This window comes from Rhinoderma darwinii, chromosome 12 (assembly GCF_050947455.1).
Source record: "Rhinoderma darwinii isolate aRhiDar2 chromosome 12, aRhiDar2.hap1, whole genome shotgun sequence".
Classification (NCBI taxonomy): domain Eukaryota; kingdom Metazoa; phylum Chordata; class Amphibia; order Anura; family Rhinodermatidae; genus Rhinoderma; species Rhinoderma darwinii.
This window is the reverse complement of record NC_134698.1, coordinates 49558811-49579997: the sequence shown is the minus strand read 5'-3', so window position 1 is coordinate 49579997 and position 21187 is coordinate 49558811. Positions and strand designations below refer to the sequence as shown.

At 43.3% G+C, this 21187-nt stretch overlaps 2 protein-coding genes across 3 annotated transcripts in view; one reads left to right on the top strand and one right to left on the bottom strand.

Annotated features, from left to right (window-relative positions):
* RASGRP1 (RAS guanyl releasing protein 1) overlaps window positions 1-2021 on the top strand; it is a 38418-nt gene extending 36397 nt beyond the window's left edge. For both annotated transcript variants that reach the window (XM_075844611.1, XM_075844610.1), the window contains exon 17: window positions 493-2021. In XM_075844611.1, the coding sequence (XP_075700726.1) occupies window positions 493-627 (135 nt within the window). In that variant the 3' untranslated portion in view covers window positions 628-2021. The remainder of the gene's footprint in view (window positions 1-492) is intronic.
* Window positions 2022-16036: 14015 nt separating this feature from the next.
* FAM98B (family with sequence similarity 98 member B) overlaps window positions 16037-21187 on the bottom strand; it is a 30571-nt gene continuing 25420 nt past the window's right edge. Inside the window, exon 8 of the mRNA XM_075843738.1 lies at window positions 16037-20793. Within this exon, the coding sequence (XP_075699853.1) occupies window positions 20536-20793 (258 nt within the window). The 3' untranslated portion in view covers window positions 16037-20535. The remainder of the gene's footprint in view (window positions 20794-21187) is intronic.

The following is a 21187-nucleotide window of genomic DNA, read 5'->3' as shown; positions in this document are numbered from 1 at the left end:
ATCCAGCCTAACACAGACGAAACCCAGCTCAGAAGAATTGAATAATTTGCAAAGAAGGGGGTGGGTATCTCACCCATCGGTCATGGAAAGAGCATAGAGAACAAACACCAGGTGGCAAAACGTGGCACCATAATGGAAGTGTAAATTTATCTTTGCTACTGGACCCCCTCTCTTCCATGTACTACACTCGCTGTGTGGTCATATTTGTCGTCACCCACGTTTCCCTAAAATACATAATGTGATATGGCTTTGACAAGGTGAAAGAAATATACAAATATACAACATTTAAATGTTCAACTGGTTTGGGTATTTTAGAGGGAAAAAAAAAAGGGAGCTTACAATCTTATTTCTATATTTCTTACAAATTCTTACAAGGAGATCATTCTATAGGGGACCGGCTTAAAAATAAAAAGGTGGGGACAAGGGACTAAAGATCCAACTCCTAACAGCCCTAATGGTTTTGTTTTTTCCCCCCTTCCACCTTCATAATAGGAGAGATCATATCTGAAGGAGGAAAACACAAGCCTGAGGACCCAGCTTAAAGATGCTCAGCGACGAATTGAAGCCTTGCGAGCAGAACTCAGAAAGTACATTTTGGATAGCGAGCCTGTGAAGAAGGGATCATAGCTATAGAGACTGCTGCAATCCTGCATTGCCACGTATGGTCTAGATAAAAGCTACTCCACTGCCACAGTGGATGATGAAAATGCTTACAGGATCCTTACGGATGGAGTACAGTGTGATGGGGCCCTGTGCCTGCCATTTGTTGGTAGCTTGGCAGGAGACACCTGTGTTTGCAAAATGCACAATATTCACATTGTTTCAAGAAGGGGCAGTTGGCAGATATAATAGTTCTCATGAAATATATATCGAGATGTACACAATGTTTAACTACTGTGAAGGAGACGTGTGATGTTACCTGTGCACCCTGTATGTTTTGTTTATCCCTGCCCTGCTGGCAGCAGATGGAGAGGGTGGCGCCATACACACCTGGACAAGTCCTGCCACAATGAACACACTTCATAAATATTTCGATTTTGGTACGGTCACTTGAACAAAGCCATACAGTATGGTTTCAGGCCGTTGCGCTCTGTCTCTTCTTTATCATCTGTGCTGTTTACCATTGGTAAGATGTATTAGATCTGTATGAACAGTCCGCTAATGGAACAATATTTAAAACATTACTCCAGGAAGCAAAGATTTGCGGTGCTTTTAATTTTGGATGAGCGACCTGTTTTAACCTGCAAAAATGACATAGGAAAAAATATCTCCGCCCTGATTTAGCAATAGTGTCAAAAACCAGTTAGGTTCTCGTTGAGTTGACAGCTTTTGAAGCCTGATAAAAGTAAGCAAATCTGAATTTGCAGTGGTCAAAGTTCAGTATAGCAGAATGAGCTGGGACTTGTAGTTCCCCTCTGGCTGTGGGCCTACAATAAGGTCAGCTCAGAGCTTGTCCTAGAAGGCTACTTCATAGAAAACTGGTAGGTTATCACCAAGCAATAAAGTAAGAAGCCATATATAGCAAATGTAGTAAATTCAATATATGATCATTTCACCTACCAGTTGTCCTCTGTAGATATAGGTTTCCAAATTGATGTTGGTGTTACCATTACCGGTTATGTAAATAGCAGAGTGTAATAAATAGTGGTTACTGTACGTGAATAGCTAGAACCATTACTGTTGTTTTAGGTCTTTAGAAACTTTTAGCTGGATCCATTGCTGCTACACTTTGTATGAGGTGCAGGTACTTGTGCCAATTGTGGAAATCTCTCCGCTACAAACCTATAACCGTCGATGTATATATTGTACAGATTTTTTTTGTTAATATTGTCAGTTTTCTGTGTCTATTTAAATACAATTGATTTGATTTTGGTTCACGTTCTAGATCCAGAAAGTCATCAAGTGTTAAACAGGTTATAGTTTTATGATCACTGTAATTGTTGTTCTGGGCTGCGGAGGGAACTAGACATGTAGATGTTCTATTAATAAAACAAAGAGGGAAGAAAAGAGTGGTTTATAACTTTTGTTTCATTCTCTATAGTTTAATCTGGCTTTTGCAAATGACCCCATGCAATGCCCACATAATAGTGCAATGAAATAGTGACATGCAGTGCCCAAATAACAGTGCTGACTACATCACCCACATACCAGCTAGTGTTTATACAGTTAGGTCCAGAACTATTTGGACAGTGACACAATCATTATGATTTGGGCTCCGCTGCCACCACATTGGATTTGAAATGAAACAACTGAGATGTAATTGAAGTGTAGATTTTCAGGTTTAATTCAAGGGGGGCTTAAACAAAAATATCCTATGAAACGTTTAGGAATTGCAGCCATTTTTCTAGACGGCCTCCTCACGGGCTTAAAAGTACTTGGACAAATTAACATTACCAGAAATAAAATGGTTTTTTTTTTTAATACTTTGTAGAGAATCCTGTGCAGGCAATGACTGCCTGAAGTCTGGAACCCACGGACATCACCAAACGCTGGGTTTCCTCCTGCTTTGCCCGGCCTTTACTGCAGCGTCTTCAGTTGTTGCTTGTTTGTGGGTCTTTCTGCCTTATGTTTTGTCTTAAAGAGGCTCTGTCACCAGATTTTGAAACCCCCTATCTCGTATTGCAGCAGATCGGCGCTGCAATGTAGATTATAGTAACGTTTTTTTTTTTTTCAAAACGAGCATTTTTGGCCAAGTTACGAGCATTTTTATATTTATGCAAATGAGCCTTAAGTACAACTGGGCGTGTTTAAAGTTATGTCCAAGTGGGCATGTATTGTGTGTGTACATCTGGGCGTTTTTACTTGTTTTACTAGCTGGGCGTTGTGAATGGAAGTGTATGATGCTGACGAATTAGCATCATCCACTTCTCTTCGTTAACACCCAGCTTCTGGCAGTGCACAGACATACAGCGTGTTCCCGAGAGATCACGCTGTGACGTCACTTCCTGCCCCAGGTCCTGCATCGTGTCGGACGAGCGAGGACACATCGGCACCAGAGGCTACATCGACTTACCTGCAAACGCCGATGCTGCTGCAGAATTAACTGTAGCCTCTGTCGCCTGGTGCTGATGTGTCCTCGCTCGTCCGACACGATGCAGGACCTGGGGCAGGAAGTGACGTCACAGCGTGATATCTCGAGAACACGCTGTGTGTCTGTGCACTGCCAGAAGCTGGGTGTTAACGAAGAGAAGTGGATGATGCTGATTCGTCAGCATCATACACTTCTATTCACAATGCCCAGCTAGTAAAAACGCCCAGATGTACACACACAATACACGCCCACTTGGACATAACTTTAAACACGCCCAGTTGTACTTAAGGCTCATTTGCATAAATATAAAAATGCTCATACCTTGGCCAAAAATGCTCGTTTTTAAAAAAATAAAAAAAAAGTTACGGTAATCTACATTGCAGCGCCGATCTGCTGCAATACGAGATAGGGGTTTGAAAATCTGGTGACAGAGCCTCTTTAAGCAAGTGAAATGCATGCTCGATCGGGTTGAGATCTGGTGATTGACTCGGCCATTGCAGAATATTCCACTTTTTTGCTTTAAAAAACTCCTGGGTTGCTTTCTCAGTATGTTTTGGGTCATTGTCCATCTGTACTGTGAAGCGATGTCCAGTCAACCTTGGTGCATTTGGTGGAATCTGAGCAGAAAGTAAATCCCTGAACACTTCAGAATTCATCATCAATAAACACTAGTGACCCAGTGCCTTTGGCAGCCATGCATGCCCATGCCATCACACTGCCTCCACCATGTATTACAGAGGATGTGGCGTGCTTTGGATCATGAACCATTCCAAGCCTTCTCCATACTTTCTTCCTCCCATCATTCTGGTACAGGTTGATCTTAGTTTCATGCTGTTCCAGAACTGGGCAGCTTCTTTACATGTTGTTTGGCAAAGTCTAATCTGGCCTTTCTATTTCTGAGGCTGATTAATGGTTTGCACCATGTGGTGAACCCTCTGTATTTTCTGTCATGAAGTCTTCTCTTTATGGTAGACTTAGATACTGATACACCTACTTCCAGGAGAGTGTTCTTCACTTGGGTAGATGTTGTGAAAGGGTTTTTCTTCACCATGGAAAGGATTCGGCGATCAACCACCACTGTTGTCTTCCATGGACGTCCCGAATCACCAGTGCACTCTTTAATTTTCAAGAATGTACCAAACTGCCGATTTGGCCACTCCTAACATTTGTGCTCTCTCTCTGATGGATTTCTTAACTTTTTCAGCCTAATGATAGTCTGTTGCACTTGCATTGAAAGCTCCTTTGACATCATATTGTGGGTTCACAGCAACAGCTTCTAAATGCAAATGCCACAACTAGAATCAACTCCAGACCTTTTACCTGCTTAATTGATGATGGATTAACAGGGGAATAGCCCATGCAGCCCATTAAACAGTTTTTGTGATTATTGTCCAATTACCTTTGGACCCTTAAAAAAGAGGCAGCTACATAGTAAACAGCTGTAATTCCTAAACCCTTCCTCAAATTAGTATGTGACTACCTTCAAATTAAAGCGGAGTCTACACTTTAAGCCATATTGATTATATAACTGTATATTCAATATGTTTTGGTAAACAGCTAAAATGCCAAAATAAAAAAGGTCCAGAGTTATTTGGACAGCGACAACTGTATACCAGCCATAACAGTGTAAGGCCTCATGTACACATCCGTTGCCCATCATACGGCCACTAATGATGGATCCGTGAACTACGGACCGCACACAGATGGCTTCCGCATGCAGTGCGTTGTTTCAACTGATGAAATGGCAGCGACTGTTCCGTCAAAAACGGACAGGAGTAGGACCTGTCCTAATTTTGTCGGAACGGCCACACAAGAGTGCATGGCCCCATAGAAATGCAGGTGTCGGTGTGATATCTGTTAAAAAAAAATAACAAAACCGGATAGCACACAAGAAAATAACTGTGGCACGAGGCCGTAATTAAAGCTCTAGTGTCTAAAACAAAATGTAGCTCTGCTTAGAAGGTTCTCCTTTATAAATAGTGTTTGGCTCTGCCAACTACTCTCTAGAGTCAGACAGCTGAGAAGGTGCTCTCCCAGTAAACAGCTTACCTTGTACACTCATAGATCTTTTCTGTAGAACATAAATTAGTAATTCTACTTTAGTGCATTTGGCCGGTGGTATAAAGTCACCTTCACGTTCGACAATCATAGGTGTGAGGTTTGTATTATGCGGAAAAAAAATCCACTGTGAAAACTTTCAAAGATTGACCTACGGTGCTGTTTTTTAATCCGCAGCATTTCAATTTATGCTGCGGAATTACTGCACTTCTGTTGCAGGTTTTCCCCATTGAATTCAATAAGGAGATAAAAGCCACAACAAAATACAAATGTTGCGATTTGTGTGTCGGGAAAGTTGTGATTCCGCCACAAATAAGAATAAAAAAAAACCCCTTTTTTTTTTTTAATTTTAAATAAGAACTCTATACTTATTCCTTGGGCATTGCCATAGGGACGTGTCCCTCTGTTCTGCGTACAGCCTGGACTTCTGAGATGAAGTTTCATCCCATGTCTGCTGCAGCATCATCACAGGAGGCCAGGCTGCACAGAGAACAGAGGGACGACCAGAGGAATGCGTCCAGGGGCGTAACTAGGAAAGACTGGGCCCCATAGCAAACTTTTGACTGGGGCCACCACTCCTCCCCTGGGTATCACACAACCCCCCCCCCTTGTAGATCGTGCCTCCCTATAGATAACGCCATACAGCCCCAAACGCCCCTGTATAGAACGCCGTACAGCCCAAAAAAAAAAAACTGCCTATAGTTTGTCCTACAAAAGAGATGTATCCCCTATCCACAGGACGTGAGACCGAAAGTCCCCCGAAGTTCTCCATGAGAAACTTCCGGGGTCTGCACAGTTCACTAAAAATGAAAGGAGCGCTGGTAACACATGCACACAAGCGCGGCCAGTGCACAATTCATTTCTATGGAGCTGCCGACAGACCTCCGAAGTCCAAGGTTTGTCATGGAGAACTTCAGGGGACTTTCGGTCCCCCGTTCTCCTTATCGCTGGGCGTCCCAGCGATCCCACATGTATCCCCTATCCTGTGGGTAGGGGATGCATGTCTTTTGTAGGAACAACCCCTTCAGTGGCGTCGCACTGTAGGAGCCATAGCGGTTGCTAGCGGAGCCTCCAGCCATGGGGGAGGGCCCGTGCCGCCCTCATGCTGCGGGCCCCGTTGCAGCCGCTACAGCGGTAGTTACGCCACTGAATGCGTCGCTATGGCACCGCCCAGGGGGTAGGTATTGGATTTTGTGTTTTTTTGCCAACGGTTTTCTGCAAGGGAGATTTCGCACAAAAATCTACACCACAAATTGGTGCGGTTATTCGGCCGGAATTCCTTGCGGGTTCTAGAACGGACATCCACCATGGGTACACATAGCTTTAAGTATGTTCACGCATTCTTAAAGGTTCTCTAAGAATACTACTACATTGACGTTTCCACCACTTTCATTGAAAAAAAAAAAAAAAGAAAGTGTCTATCAAGTTCCTTTCTAAGATCAATTATCCATCATTCATTGCTGAATTACGTTTCCTGCTATGTACAGTAAAAAAATATTTTTTAGTTATCAATTTTGTCCCCCTATTTTCATCAACTTGTTTCACTTTATGGAGTGCCCAACAGCATAGCTGGGAAATACAGAAATCTGAGCCATAAACTGAAGGGGCATAGAGTCAGTGGAGGTTCCAGTGCCCGCATCCCTACTGATCTTCTGACCTGTCTGACACATAGCTGCTCATACACTGTTATACCATTTCTAACCAGCACAAGTATGGACTCGCTAAATATTTCATGCCTGCTGATAGACTCATGCGACTATAACAAACCAGAATAATAACCCTAGCAATTCATTTTTTCACACCATTAAAAGCAGTAAACTACAGCTATGATGTCACTGGAGATGTAGTCACTGGAGTTTCAAAGAGCTCTGTAGTAGGAACACCACAATTTATAGCATTTCCACCTAAATAAATAGCTCTGTTCTGTCAAGTTGCAAAAAAACAAAAAACAGCTTCCTGGTTCTAGGAAGGTTGAGAAACAGCCAATATGGCAGTACTACAGATCGATGCAGCTGGTCATACAGCTATCTCAGGGAGCTGAATGGTAAATCGACCTTATTATGCAGTGATAGAGCAATAGGGGGCATATGGGGGCTTCAAGATATCATACTTTGGCTCAGTTTACACGTTGCATAAATACTGTGGATTTTCGGAATTAGTTGCGGAAAATCCGCAGCAAACACAGTAGCACAAGGTGTATGAGATAAAACAAATCTCATCCACACACTGTGTAAATACTGAGCGAAACAAATGCTCAGAAATTGATCTGCGGTGCGGAGTTTTATTCCACAGAATGTCAATTCTATTTACATAGAAGCTGCTTATTTGTTACGGGTTTTCCCCATCCAATCCAATGGGGAGGTAAAACCTGCAACAAACAGTTGTGTTTTTTGCAGCGGTACGTCGCAAAAAATGCAACGCAGAAAAAATAAAAGCCGTATACTTACTCAGGGGTCTGATAGCAAAAAAAACCCATGAGTCTGTTTCTTCTTCCAGGCCGGCCTCCTGGGAGGAGGTTTCATCCCATGTGACTGCTGCAGCAAATCACAGGGTATAGTGGCATTCACATGTGATGAAACATCATCCCAAGGGGCCAGCCGGCTAAGTGCTGCAGTGGACATTCCGGACGAAAAACTGCACCAGTTTGGTGCGGTTTTTCACCCAGGATTCCCTGTGGCGCACAGGGTGGATACACTGTGTGCTTTTACACGGCGTATCCTCCCCGTGTGAACTCAGCCATACAGTGCATTCAAAACCGTGAAACTTCCTGTGGCCACCAAAGAGCTTTTAGGCTGGGTTCCCACGGGTCGGATACGCTGCGTAAAAACTGCGGCATATCCGACTTGGAACCCAGAGTACATTCCGTTTGAAAAACTGCACAACATCGTGGTGCGTTTATTTGGACGGATTTTCCGCTGCGGAAAGCAGCGGTAAAAAAACGTTCATACATACCTAGGACGTGGTTATGGCGATGCGTCCATCTGTGCAGTCCAGTCCGACCTCCATGGATGACACTGCAGCCCATGTGACGTAACGTTATCACAGGAGGCCGGCCTCCTGGGATGATGTTTTATACCATGTGACCACCGCGACAGACTCGTGCAGGGGTGGCATGAGTGCAGAAGTCATCTCTGTCTAAGTGTCATATGGTCAGTGTCGCTGCTGTTATACATGGCAGTTAGCTTGCCTGTCACTTACCCTGTCTATGAGGACTAAACATACAAACTCACATACATTATAATTATTACTTTGAACATTTTATCAGTTTCCTAACAAAAAGCCATCACACCATGTTTACTGCCTCACTCATTATTTTAGCTGTTTGTTTACAATACTACCACCCATTTATGCCTTTGCTTAACTCTATCCACAACAGTCCCTTCCCCATGTACAGCTCCCATGCACTATTCACTTTCCTGAATTGCCTTAAACCAAGGGTCTCAAACATGCATGCAGCCCCTGAGGCTGTCATCTGCAGCCTGTGGGACACAGAGCCACTAGTACAGGCTCTGCTCAGGGACTCTGGGGAAGCCCCAGACATCATTGTCCATATATGGGCAGCAATGTCAGGGGATTCCACAGAGTCCCAGGCGGAGTGCTAGCTTAGGCCATGCTCTGGGAAAGCCTCTGAAAAGGGGCTGCCCAATATTAACATTCGTGTGTCTGCCAAACGCTGCCAACTGAGCAACCAGACTGCATTTAGCGACACAAACTGGAAAACTGGATTGTTAGAATAAGCACGTGGAGAACTCTCAAATTTCCGATAAGTTTAAACCTGGCAGTATTATTATAGTAATGTAGTAGTGTTATAGTAATGTAGTAGAATTATTGTAATGTATTATAGTAATGTAGTAGTATTATAGTGATTTAGTATCTCTCTCCATTCTCCTGCTATTCGCTGCAGGGCACATCTCTCCCAACCCTAGTTCTCAATTTTCTTCAGAAACCCTGCTAATCTTCTTAACATTCCTTGTATATCTTCTGCTGTCTCTTAACTGTGCACTCTGGAATTCTCGGTTCGTGTGCAAAAAAAAAAAAACTCCTTTATTCACGACTTATTCCTTTCTAACTCTCCCAACCTCCTGGCTATTACAGAAACATGGCTACACCTGTCTGACACTGCTTCCCTTGCTGCGCTGTCTTATGGTAGTCTCCATTTCTCTCATGCCCCCAGACAGGGTGGAGGAGTAGGCATGCTTCTACCCTCACACTGCACTTTCCAGGTCATTACCCCCGTCCCCTCACATTTCCCTCTTTTGAAGTCCACACCCTCAAGCTCTTTCGCCCATTCTCCCTCCGAGTGGCAGTTGTGTACCGCTCCCATGGCTCACCGTGTCAATTCCTGGATCAGTTTGCTGCCTGGCTTCCACAATTCCTATAATCTGAAACACCAACGCTCACCACGGGTGACTTTAACACCCCCATTGATAACCCAATCTCCTCATCTGCCTCTCAACTTCTATCTTTAACCTCTTCCCTCGGTCTCTTAACAACTTACCAAGTCTCCTACACATGAAGACAGGCATTCACTTGACCTGGTCTTCATCTGTCTCTGCTCAGTTTCTGACTTTAATAATTCTCCTCTCCCGCTTCGATCACAACCTTCTCTCCTTTAGGGTATGTGCACACACACTAATTACGTCCGTAATTTACGGACGTATTTCGGCCGCAAGTTCCGGACCGAACTCCGTGCAGGGAGCTGGGCTCCTAGCATCATAGTTATGTACGACGCTAGGAGTCCCTGCCTCGCTGCCGGACAACTGTCCCGTACTGTAATCATGTTTTCAGTACGTGACAGTTGTCCTGCAGCGAGGCAGGGACTCCTAGCATCGTACATAAGTATGATGCTTGGAGCCCGGCTCCCTGCACTGAGTTCGGTCCGGAACTTGCGGCCGAAATACGTCCGTAAATTACGGACGTAATTAGTGTGTGTGCACATACCCTTACTATCAAAAATTCACTGCCTCCACAGGACATACCTACGTATCAGACAGAGAAATCTACATGCCATTGGCACTCAGCAACTTATAGACAGTCTACAGTCCTCATTGTCCCCTCTCTCTTCCCTCTCATGTCCCAATCTGGCTGCCAAACATTACAATAACACTCAAAAATGCTTTGGATGAAGCAGCCCCCCCCCCCCCTACACTCTGAACCACCTGGCAAAAACATCCAGAACCCTGGCAAACACCTCAAACCCGCTTTCTTCAGTGGTGCTGGAGATGTGCTGAACGTCTGTGGAGAAAATTGCATTTGTCAGCAGACTTCCTCCATTATAAATTTATGCTGAGAACTTACAACTGTAGACGCCAATCGCAGATCTCAGTGCTGAAGACCTGGCCACTTATTTTAAACTGAAATTTGACAAAATCCAGGATGATCTCTCCCAGTCCCCTAGTAACATTGATCCCCTTCCCTCCCACACTCTCTTCCTCACTTTCAGCATTTGACCCAATAACAGAAGTGGTGGTCTCTAGGCTCCTCCCTTCTTCTCGTCCTACATCCTGCCCTAGTGATCCAATCCCCTCACACCTCGTCCAGTCCCTCTACCCAGCTGTCACTAGTCACCGGACTAAAATATTTAACCTCTTTCTTCTGGAATATTTCCCTCTTTTAAACATGCCGTTATAAACCCATTACTGGAAAAAACAACTCTTGACCCATCCAGCGCTGCTAACTACCGACCTATCTCTAATCTCCCATTCATCTCCAAACATCTAGTACGCTTGGTCTACTCTCACCTTATCCTCTATCTCACTGCTAACTCCATTCTCAACCTCTTACAATCTGGTTTCCGCACTCTAGACTCCACAGAAACTGCCCTTACTAAAGTCTCAAACGATCTCTTGTCAGCTAAATCTAACGGCAAATACTCTGATTCTTCTGGATATCTCTGCAGCCATTGACACTGTAGACCACAAACTCCTACTTAACATTCTCCACTCTATTGGCCTTAAAGACACGGCTCTCTCTTAGTTTTCTTCCTAACTCTCTGACCGCTCGTTCAGTGTGTAATTCGGGTTCTACGTCTCTTTTCCTTATTATCGGGGTTACTCGGGGATCAATCCTAGGTCCGCTTCCCTTTTCTCTCTACACAGCCCCTATTGGACAAACCAGAAGCAGATTTGGCTTCCAGTACCATCTCTAAGATGATGACACCCAACTACACCGCATTCCAAATTATTATGCAAACGTTATTTTTCGCTGATTTTCCTAAATAGTCTATGCAAATGACAGTCAGTATAATCTTCAAGCCATCAACCGCTGGAGTAGAATGCAAATTTTATTGAACAAATCGCCTAATATCAGATTTTTTTTTTAGAAGTAAAAAACTCAAAGTACACGGTTTCAAATTATTATGCACAACAGAGATCAAAACATTTTAAAGGTTGTAAAGAGAACTAAAATGGTCATTTGTTGAATTTGCAGCATCAGGAGGTCATATTTACAGAAATCAAAAGCTTTTTCAATCAAAAAAAAAAACGTAACAGGACAAGTTACATGTTAACATAGGACCCCTTCTTTGATATCACCTTCACAATTCTTGCATCCATTGAATTTGTGAGTATTTGGACAGTTTCTGCTTGAATATCTTTGCAGGACGTCAGAATAACCTCCCAGAGCTTCTGTTTTGATGTGAACTGCCTCCCACCCTCAGATATTTTGCTTGAGGATGCTCCAAAGGTTCTCAATAGGGTTGAGGTCAGGGGAACATGGGGGCCACACGATGAGTTTCTCTCGTATTATACCCATAGCAGCCAATGACACAGAGGTATTCTTTGCAACATGAGATGGTGCATTGTCATGCATGAAGATAATTTTGCTACGGAAGGCACGGTTCTTCTATTTGTAAAACGGAAGAAAGTGGTCAGTCATAAACTCTATGTACTTTGCAGAGGTCATTTTCACACCGTCAGGGACCCTAAAGGGGCCTACCAGCTCTCTCCCCATGATTCCAGTCCAAAACATGACTCCGCCACCTCCTTGCTGATGTCGCAGCCTTGTTGGGACATGGTGGCCATTCACCAACCATCCATCTGGACCATCCAGGGTTGCATGGCACTCATCAGTAAACAACACGGTTTGAAAATTAGTCTTCATGTATTTTTGAGCCTACTGCAACCGTTTCTGCTTGTGAGCATTGTTTAGGGGTGGCCAAATAATAGCTTTATGCACACTTGCAAACCTCTGGAGGATCCTGCACCTTGAGGTTCGCGGGACTCCAGAGGCACCAGCGGCTTCAAATACCTGTTTGCTGCTTTGCAATGGCATTTTAGCAGCTGCTCTCCTAATCCTATTAATTTGTCTGGCAGAAACCTTCCTCATTATGCCTTTATCTGAACAAACCCGTCTGTGCTCTGAATCAGCCACAAATCTTTTCACAGTACAATGATCACGCTTAAGTTTTCTTGAAATATCCAATGTTTTCATACCTCGTCCAAGGTATGGCACTATTTCACGCTTTTCGGCAGCAGAGATATCCTTTTTCTTTCCCATATTGCTTGAAACCTGTGGCCTGCTTAATAATGTGGAACGTCTTTCTTAGGCCTCATTTACACGAACGTGATATACGTCCGTGCGACGCGCGTGCTTTTCACGCGGGTCGCACGGACCTATACAAGTCTATGGGGGCATGCAGACAGTCCGTGAGTTTTGCTCAGCGTGAGTGCGCTGAAAAAAACTCACGACATGTTCTAAATTTCTGCGTTTTTCGCGCATCACGCACCCATTGAAGTCAATGGGTGCGTGAAAACCACGAAGGTCGCACGGAAGCACTTCCGTGCGAACTGTGTGATTCGCGCAAGAGCTGTCAAACTCTGAATGTAAACAGAAAAGCACCACGTGCTTTTCTGTTTACAAACATCCAAACGGAGTGTCTTAGAGATGAGCGAACCGAACTTCACCGGGTTCGGCCGAACTCGTTTTGACCGAACACGGCAAAAAATGTTCCGGTACACAACGTCAGGAGACAGTCACTGTCCAGGGTACTGAAAGAGTTAAACTGGTTCAGCACCCTGGACAGTGACTTCCGATCCCAATATACATGAACGTGTAAAAAAAAAAAAAAAAAGAAGTTCCTACTTACCGATAACTCCCGGCTTCTTCCTCCAGTCTGACCTCCCGGGATGCCAATTCAGTCCAAGTGACAGCTGCAGCCAATCACAGGCCAAGCACAGGCTGCAGCCAATCACAGGCCAATCACAGGCTGCAGAGGTCACATGGACTGCCGCGTCATCCAGGGAGGTGGGGCCGGATGTCAAGAGAGGGACGCGTCAACAAGGCAACGGCTGGGAGACCGGACTGGAGGAAGCAGGAAGTTCTTGGTAAGTATGAACGTCTTTTTTTATTCACAGGTTGCTGTATATTGTGATCGGAATTCACTGTTGAGGGTGCTGAAAGGGTTACTGCCGATCAGTTAACTCTTTCAGCACCATGGACAGTGACTGACGTCGACTAGCCTCATCTCTATGATGGCGGCTGCGTGAAAATCACGCAGCCGCGCATCATACACTGATGACACACGGAGCTGTCAAGTGCCTTTTGCACACGCAAAACGCTGCGTTTTTTTGCGTGCGCAAAATGCACACGCTCGTGTAAATGAGGCCTTAAGTAGTTTTCCTTTGATTGGCACACCTGGCAAACTAATTATCACAGGTGTCTGAGATTGATTACAATGATCCAAAGAGCCCTAAGACACAATACCATCCATGAGTTTAATTGAAAAAAATAATTAAAATGTTTATGACACTTAAATCCAATGTGCATAATAATTTGGAACACGGTATATATACCTCTTCCCATTACATCACCCCCGCTCTAATACAAAACACCAGTGATTGACTATCCGCTATCTCTAATATCATGTCCTCTCTCTATCTGAAACTGAATCTTTCTAAAACGGAGCTCCTTATGTTCCCACCATCTACAAACCTACCTATCTCTGATGTCTCCATCTCAGTGTGTGGCACTACCATAACTCCTAGGCAGCACACCCGCTGGGGTTATTTTTGACTCAGAGCTTTCCTTTACTTCACACATCCAATCACTTACACGCTCCTGTTTATTTCACCTCAAAAACTCTCCCCTCTCTAATCTATCCTTAATTCAGCCACCAGGCTCATCTTTCTGACAAAACCGCTCCACCAACGCCTCTACCCTGTGCCAGTCCCTACACTGGTTGCCCATACCAATCAGAATTAAATTGAAACTTATTATTCACACCCACAAAGCTCTTCACAGTGCTGCACCACCTTACATCTCCTCCCTCATCTCTGTCCACCACCCTACTCGCATGTTCTGCCAACGACCTTAGATTAACATCCTCCATAATCAACCTCCTACTCCCGTCTCCAAGATTTTTCTTGTGCTGCAGCAGACCTCTGTAATGCGCTACCCCTTGACAAACAGATCAATTCCCAACATCCAGTTTTAAACGTGCCCTTAGAACACATCTTTTTTTAGACAGACCTATAACATTCCCTAATATGACTCCTTTCCCTGGCCCCCCTTTTACATTCGTCATGAGAACTTGACCCCCTCATTCAGCAGTATCCCCCACACACCTAACACCCTAATACACTTCATGTCTGTCATACACAGATACTGGCTGGTGACCGGCTCATGCAGCTTTGTGTGTTTAAACGATGGCTGGACCATTGCCAATTCCGTAGTTGCGATTTTTGCCACGTAAATCGATGCGAATACGCCGCAAAAGTTCCAACACTTGGCTTTCGGTTGTGGGATTTGCATCCCCATTGAATTTAACGGGGAAAACCCGCAATGGAAAATCAACTAAAACGCAGCATAAATTGACAAATTCTGCACCGCAGGTCAATTTATTAACGTTTACGCAGCATTTTTTTCCCCAGTGTGGGCATGACATCTTCTAAATCTCATCCACTTTGCTGCTACTGTAAATGCTGCGGAAATTCCACAGCGTTTACGCTACGTGGGAACCCGGCTTTAATCACACAATATAGGCAAATCAACATAGGCAAAACATACATTTTCAGACTACTGCTGAATGCGGTTCACTTCCGATACCCCGGCAGCGCTATAAAAAATCTATGAAAATCCCAGAATCAGCGCAACGGTGTACCCATGTATATTAGCGATTGTAATCACAAACTGCAGTGAGTACACTGCTAATAATTTTTGGCCTCCATATAACCCCTTTAAATAGAATTGAAGGGGTATTCAAGGTAGAAACTATTTTAATAAGGTTGGGACATCCACCTCCTCAGTCATACATCATCTCTACCAAGGGATTTCATGTTTCTTACTGCCCCTCAATGGATCCACTTGAGTTGCTGGCTACAAAGTAATTTTAAAGTCCCAAAGTTGGGCTTTTTATTAAAGTTTAAATTCAAATTACATTGTAAAAAGAATATAGGACAGCTGAAGAGGGTTCAAAAGGTGGGCAACTAGATTGTTAGATCGGATGGGTCCCTCTTCCAGTGACCAATTACATTTTTTCCAGCCTACTGGTGATCTTATGTGGGGTCAATACAAAGAACTGGCACATGATTTATTCTTTCTAAGGACTCTACAAAGGAGCAATGTGGAAGAAATACGTTCAGACATCAATATAGGAAAGGGTTCTTTACAGTTAGAGTAGTCAAACTATGGAATGCCCTACCCCAAGAGTTAGTAATGGCAGATTCTATGTCAGCATTTAAAAAAAGGGCAAGACCCTTATCGGATTACAAATTTCATTGAGGTTTTTAAATAATTTAGCAGTGAATGACGTATAATTGATCTGAGAAAGGTTGAACTCGATGGAGAGGTGTTTTAATTCAACCTATGTAAACAACAGGCTTTAACCTAAGGACAAGGGCTTTATCGGTATAGAGAAACCAACAGCGACATTAATGTTCGCATTTGAATTTCAGCAACGAAAATACATACCCATTAAAATACTAAGACAAAAATGCATAAAACCAAAAATGACTAACAAAATGTTTAATAACATTTAATTACATTTACTATGATCTGTACTTTCATATCAGTACAAACAGCTGCATTGAATAGGACTTTTTATAAACTTACAGATATTGCTTCCTCTGACCCTTCTCAGTGACAACTTTTAGGGTATGTTCACACGCCCTATTTACGTACGTAATTCAGGCGTTTTTCGCCAGGAATTACGGCCAAAACAACGGCTCGAAACATCTGCCCATTGAATTCAATGTGTCTTATGGTGTTCTGTGCAGACAAGCTTTTTTTTTTTACGCGCCACTGTCAAAAGACGGCGCGTAAAAAGACGGCCGCCTCAAAGAAGTGCCTGTCACTTCTTGGGACGTAATTGGAGCAGTTTTTCATTGACTCCGTAATTTCAGACGTATTTACGTTTGCGCGTGAACATACCCTTAGGCGGAGTTCAAATCTGTATCAAGAATTACTTTCCTGATGGATCCCATTGCTTCAATGGGATCCACTAGGTTTCTACTATTTTTCTGGGTAGAGTAGTGAAACAGCAGTCTTTACCATTCTGTCCTCCCAAAAACAATAGAAAACCGATGTAACAGAGGCGAACTTAAACGGGTATTCCAATCTTATAACATTTACGGCATATCCACAGAATATGGCATAAATGTCCGATAGATGTGGGTCATAGCGCTAAACACATCTATCTTGAGTATAGGGGTCCCCAACCCTGTGTGGTGAGGCCAGGCGGTGACCCATTGGAGAGGTGGCTGTGCTGCGTGTTTGCTGTGCTCCGCCATTTCTATGACTCCCATAGAAGTCAATGTGAGTTACGTACATCGTGTAGCACAGTGAGTTGCGCGGTCTCACTGACTCATTGTCTGTAAACAGCGTAGTTCGCTATTCTATGCGGTTTCCGTAACGACTATTCACTTCTATGGGAGTAAAGGAAACCGTGAAGTACAGCGAAGTCGGCTGTTTCCGTGATCCCAGCCACCCAAGTCTCTGCCTGGATGGAGGCAGAAAAGGGCTGCATCACCAAACGGGGACAGAGTCGGGGGGGGGGGGGGGAACGGGACGGGCGGACTCCAGTTCTCAAGGTAGGAGTGGATCAGACATTTAAAAGCATATCACATTGATATGCCATAAATGTAAAAGTTGGGATACCCCTTAAAGCCACTTGATGGTATTTACCAGTATAACAATCCCATTGCAATCAATAGAGACACCAACAGAAATCTTTCTCAACCTTTTCTGTAAACATGAGGGCAGAGAATAGAGTTGAGATAAATGCCAGTTTAGACACACGAGAAGGTAGAACACAAATACAGTCCGTTTCCTATTTTGCATACCAGTCTGCTACATACCTAATACATAATAAGGTCAAACAGTTTATAAGCCGACTAGAACAGCCCAATATATCATGATTTACCAAAACTACTTTTGTAAACACGCACACAGAACATACAAATTGTTTAAGTCTGCACCATAACGGAATTCCGCTTTTAACATATCAGGATTAGAGTAGTAGTCCGCCGTCTAGTAAGTGAAGGTTAATAACGATAATAAAGATGAACAATTCTGTAAGACAAACCTACACTCCGGTGCCGCTTCAGGAGATGCAAACAACATTGTTTATACCCAAGTATCCATGGGAGACGTCCATGCCATGGTATTGATACCCTAACTCCCTAATGTTGCTGCGTGTGCAAATCTTGTGCTGCTACGTTGGGAGATCTCTGCATAGAACCTGCAGTATTGTCACAGTCATAGACATACATCATGTATACTGCGAGTACTCCCAGCACATGACTGTGAAACAGGACCTTAAACCCATAGAGGCAACTTGAAGCTCGGGCCCCAATGCTAGTTACGCCTTTGCTTAGACCAATGCCTTCAGCCGTATTGCAGCAGTCTCATCCATTATATACAGTTGTGGATGTCAGAAGTATACGGAGGTGTAACTGAAAAGTACAAAATAAGCAAAGTATCTGCAAATTACTCAACACTATGTAGGTTTACACGAAATCTGGTTCAAAACAGCAATGGTCCTTTTAAAACCAGCCATCAAATTTTTCTGCAATGCCTGTAAAGAGACAGCACAAAAATCTTCCACTTTCTAAGAGCAGGTTAGGGAATTTATATTTGTAACGAAGGCCTCCAAAACACACATCTCTGGAAGACATATGGATTGTTATTAATCCATCGATGCTTTAATCGCATTACTCAGCAGTTGATTGAACTGGAGTGGAACCATATAAAGCTGAAACAAAACAGTGTGTTCTTCTGACAGTGAATGTGCATCTACTCTTTGATGAACTAAAAAATTAAAAATAGTGAACCCACAACAATTACAGACAAATCTAAGGCACGAATATGGATTTTATTGTATCATTATCCCCAGTTTTGTTCTGGTAAACCCCTTAAGGGTATGTCACACCGGGCGGATACGCTGTGTAAAAGTACACCGCGTAGCTATCCTAGAACCCACAGCGACTTACCGTTAGAATACCAAATTGTGGTGCAGATTTTCTGGCAGAATATCCAGAGTTCGTAAACAAAGAAAAACGACTTACCCCCTAGGGCCTTACCACAGCGGTGTATACGTCCATTTTCCTCGGAGGACACTGCAGCCCATGTGACTACTGCAGCAGTCACATGGGGTGAAACATCCTCCCATGATGCCGGGCTGCACAGAGAACAGTGAAATGCACCACTATGACAACGACTAGGGACGAAGGATTGCCTTTTTTATTACCTTAAATAAGGAAAAAAAACAACTTTTGTTGTTTAGATATTTTTGACCCAGAATCACAACTTTTCTGCCGTAAAAATCGTACCATTTGCCATTTGAAAACCGAACCGCAAATCCAATTATGAACGTTTTTTCCGGCAGATGAGATTTGTTCAAATCTCCTCCACTTTGCTGCTGCTGTAATACCCTGCGGATTTTCCACAATAAAATCGGTGTTGGAAAATCTGCAGCTAATCTGCAGAGTGTGAGCATACCCTTAAGCATACTTGCCAAATTTCCCGAAACGTCAGGCAGGCTTCCGGGAAAAAGAGAGCAACCTCCTGAAGACCTGGAAGAGTCGTCACTGCAGAAACCTCCCTGAAGGAGGCGATCCATAAACATATGCTCTGACATGCAGAACACACAAACATATCACAGCACTGTAATACACTGCATGGGGGCAATAATGGCTGGGACACGAGGAGGGGAGGAAACACTAATGATCGTGACAACCAAAGAGGGGCCACTAAGGGGACAGTAATGACTGGGGCACACATGGGAAGATGAGGGGATACTACTAGGTGTGTGAACTGTAAGACAGGCTCGTGGCTTATGTAAAAAAATAAAAAATAAAAAAAAAGTCTCCCGGAAGGCCATTTCTAAAAGATGGCAAGTATGGCTTTAAGGGAATTCATTCTTTGTGCCGCTCAGAGCAATAAGTTCAATGTATTAATTATCAAAATTACTGAACTGTAGCTGAAGTCCGTACAGGCTCCGTACACACATCGTTGCTGTGTGAATAAGGACCAATATCGTCCTGTTTAGTTTTCTGCTTCGTTTTTTTTGCTTGTACATTATAATACAGTTCTGCGCTGGAAACAAATGCCAAATTATCAGATTTTCTGACTATTGAATGCCAAACTAGGAATTTTACTGTACATAAAACCAACAAGCTGAGTCTAAAGTACTACCTAATGAATAATTACAATTCCTTTTATAATGCATTAAAACGTATCATGTCTCTTTACAGCCTGCCCATAAAAATCTATGGAGAGGGAAGGGGGATCAGGAGAGACACAGGCTGCAGTTAAGTGTTATATGTCACCCCATTGCTGGATTCACCGCTACATGGCTACTTACTGCTATATAATCTCAATGCTGCTGACACTTCCATGTATATGTGATCGATAGAGATAGGAGAGCGGGATTCCCCTCTTCTCTATGTGCTTTATATAGAAGACATGATAGCAGTTGGGCTCAAGCCACTAGCTCGGCTAAAAAAATTATATACATTTTTCTCTAAGTCATAATGGCAAGAAATAGTGTTATTCCTCATGTACACATAAAAGACCACTTATTCTGAAGTCACCTGAAAAGTTAGGGATGCTTTAAATATTTTTCATTCTAAAACCTTCCTGTTGCAGATACTAGAACAAGATCATTTTCTAATTTTAACACATAAAATCTATAAAAGTCATTGCAAACCTAAGCAAAGACTGGTTGATGGCAACCATGAACAGGAAAGGTATTTACTATATGATCAGAATTGAAGAAACTGAGCATGAGTTCTAGACTGCAAGTCACATTTTCCATGTAATATCAATTTAGACTTCATGCTATGAACATAGAAAAATAAATAAGTTGTGGTTCAAAAACGAAGAATTTTAGCTGCTCCATTAGTAGTTCATTCAAAGATGCCTTCACAGGTGAAGAAATTGTGGTTTAGAAGGCTTCCTACATTTTAGAGGACTTCTACAAGTTAAAAAAAAAAAAAAAAAAAGTCCATTTAATATCTTCTAGAATTTCCTCTTCCTCCATAACCTCCATCACCATATCCTCCTCTGCCCTGGTAACCTCCTCTTCCACCTTTATTAAAATCCCTTGCACCTGCATTATACCCTCCTCTTCCATAACCACCGCCACCTCGTCCACCACCTCTCCATCCGCCATCATCTCGTCTTTTCTGCCATGGTGGCATTTCTGGAGGTGGTGGCTCGATCTCTGAAGGTCTTCCTCCTCGATCTGGCACCCTGCCCATCAGAATCTGAAGAAAGTTATAATTTATTAAAAATGATGTAGAAATAGCAAACCTCAAACTTGCAGCCCTAGCAGGACACAAATATCTCTAAAACAACCTTAAATCAAATGTCCACCCTAAACACCTTTTTGATTTTTCTTCAACTAAGTAGGTTAAAAATTCTGCACTGAATAATTTCTTATGATATTTTCATACCAGTCAGAGCTCAGAGCTTGATAGCAAAATAGAGAATAGTTTTAAGACATAACATTCTGGCTACCTACAGCTGCCACTAGAGGGAGTTTACTGCATACCGTTAGCTGCTCATTTAGACGAATGTGAATAACGTCCGTGTGCTGCGCATGGAAATCACGCGCAGCACATGGACCCATTGATTTCAATGGGGCTGTTCACACATGCA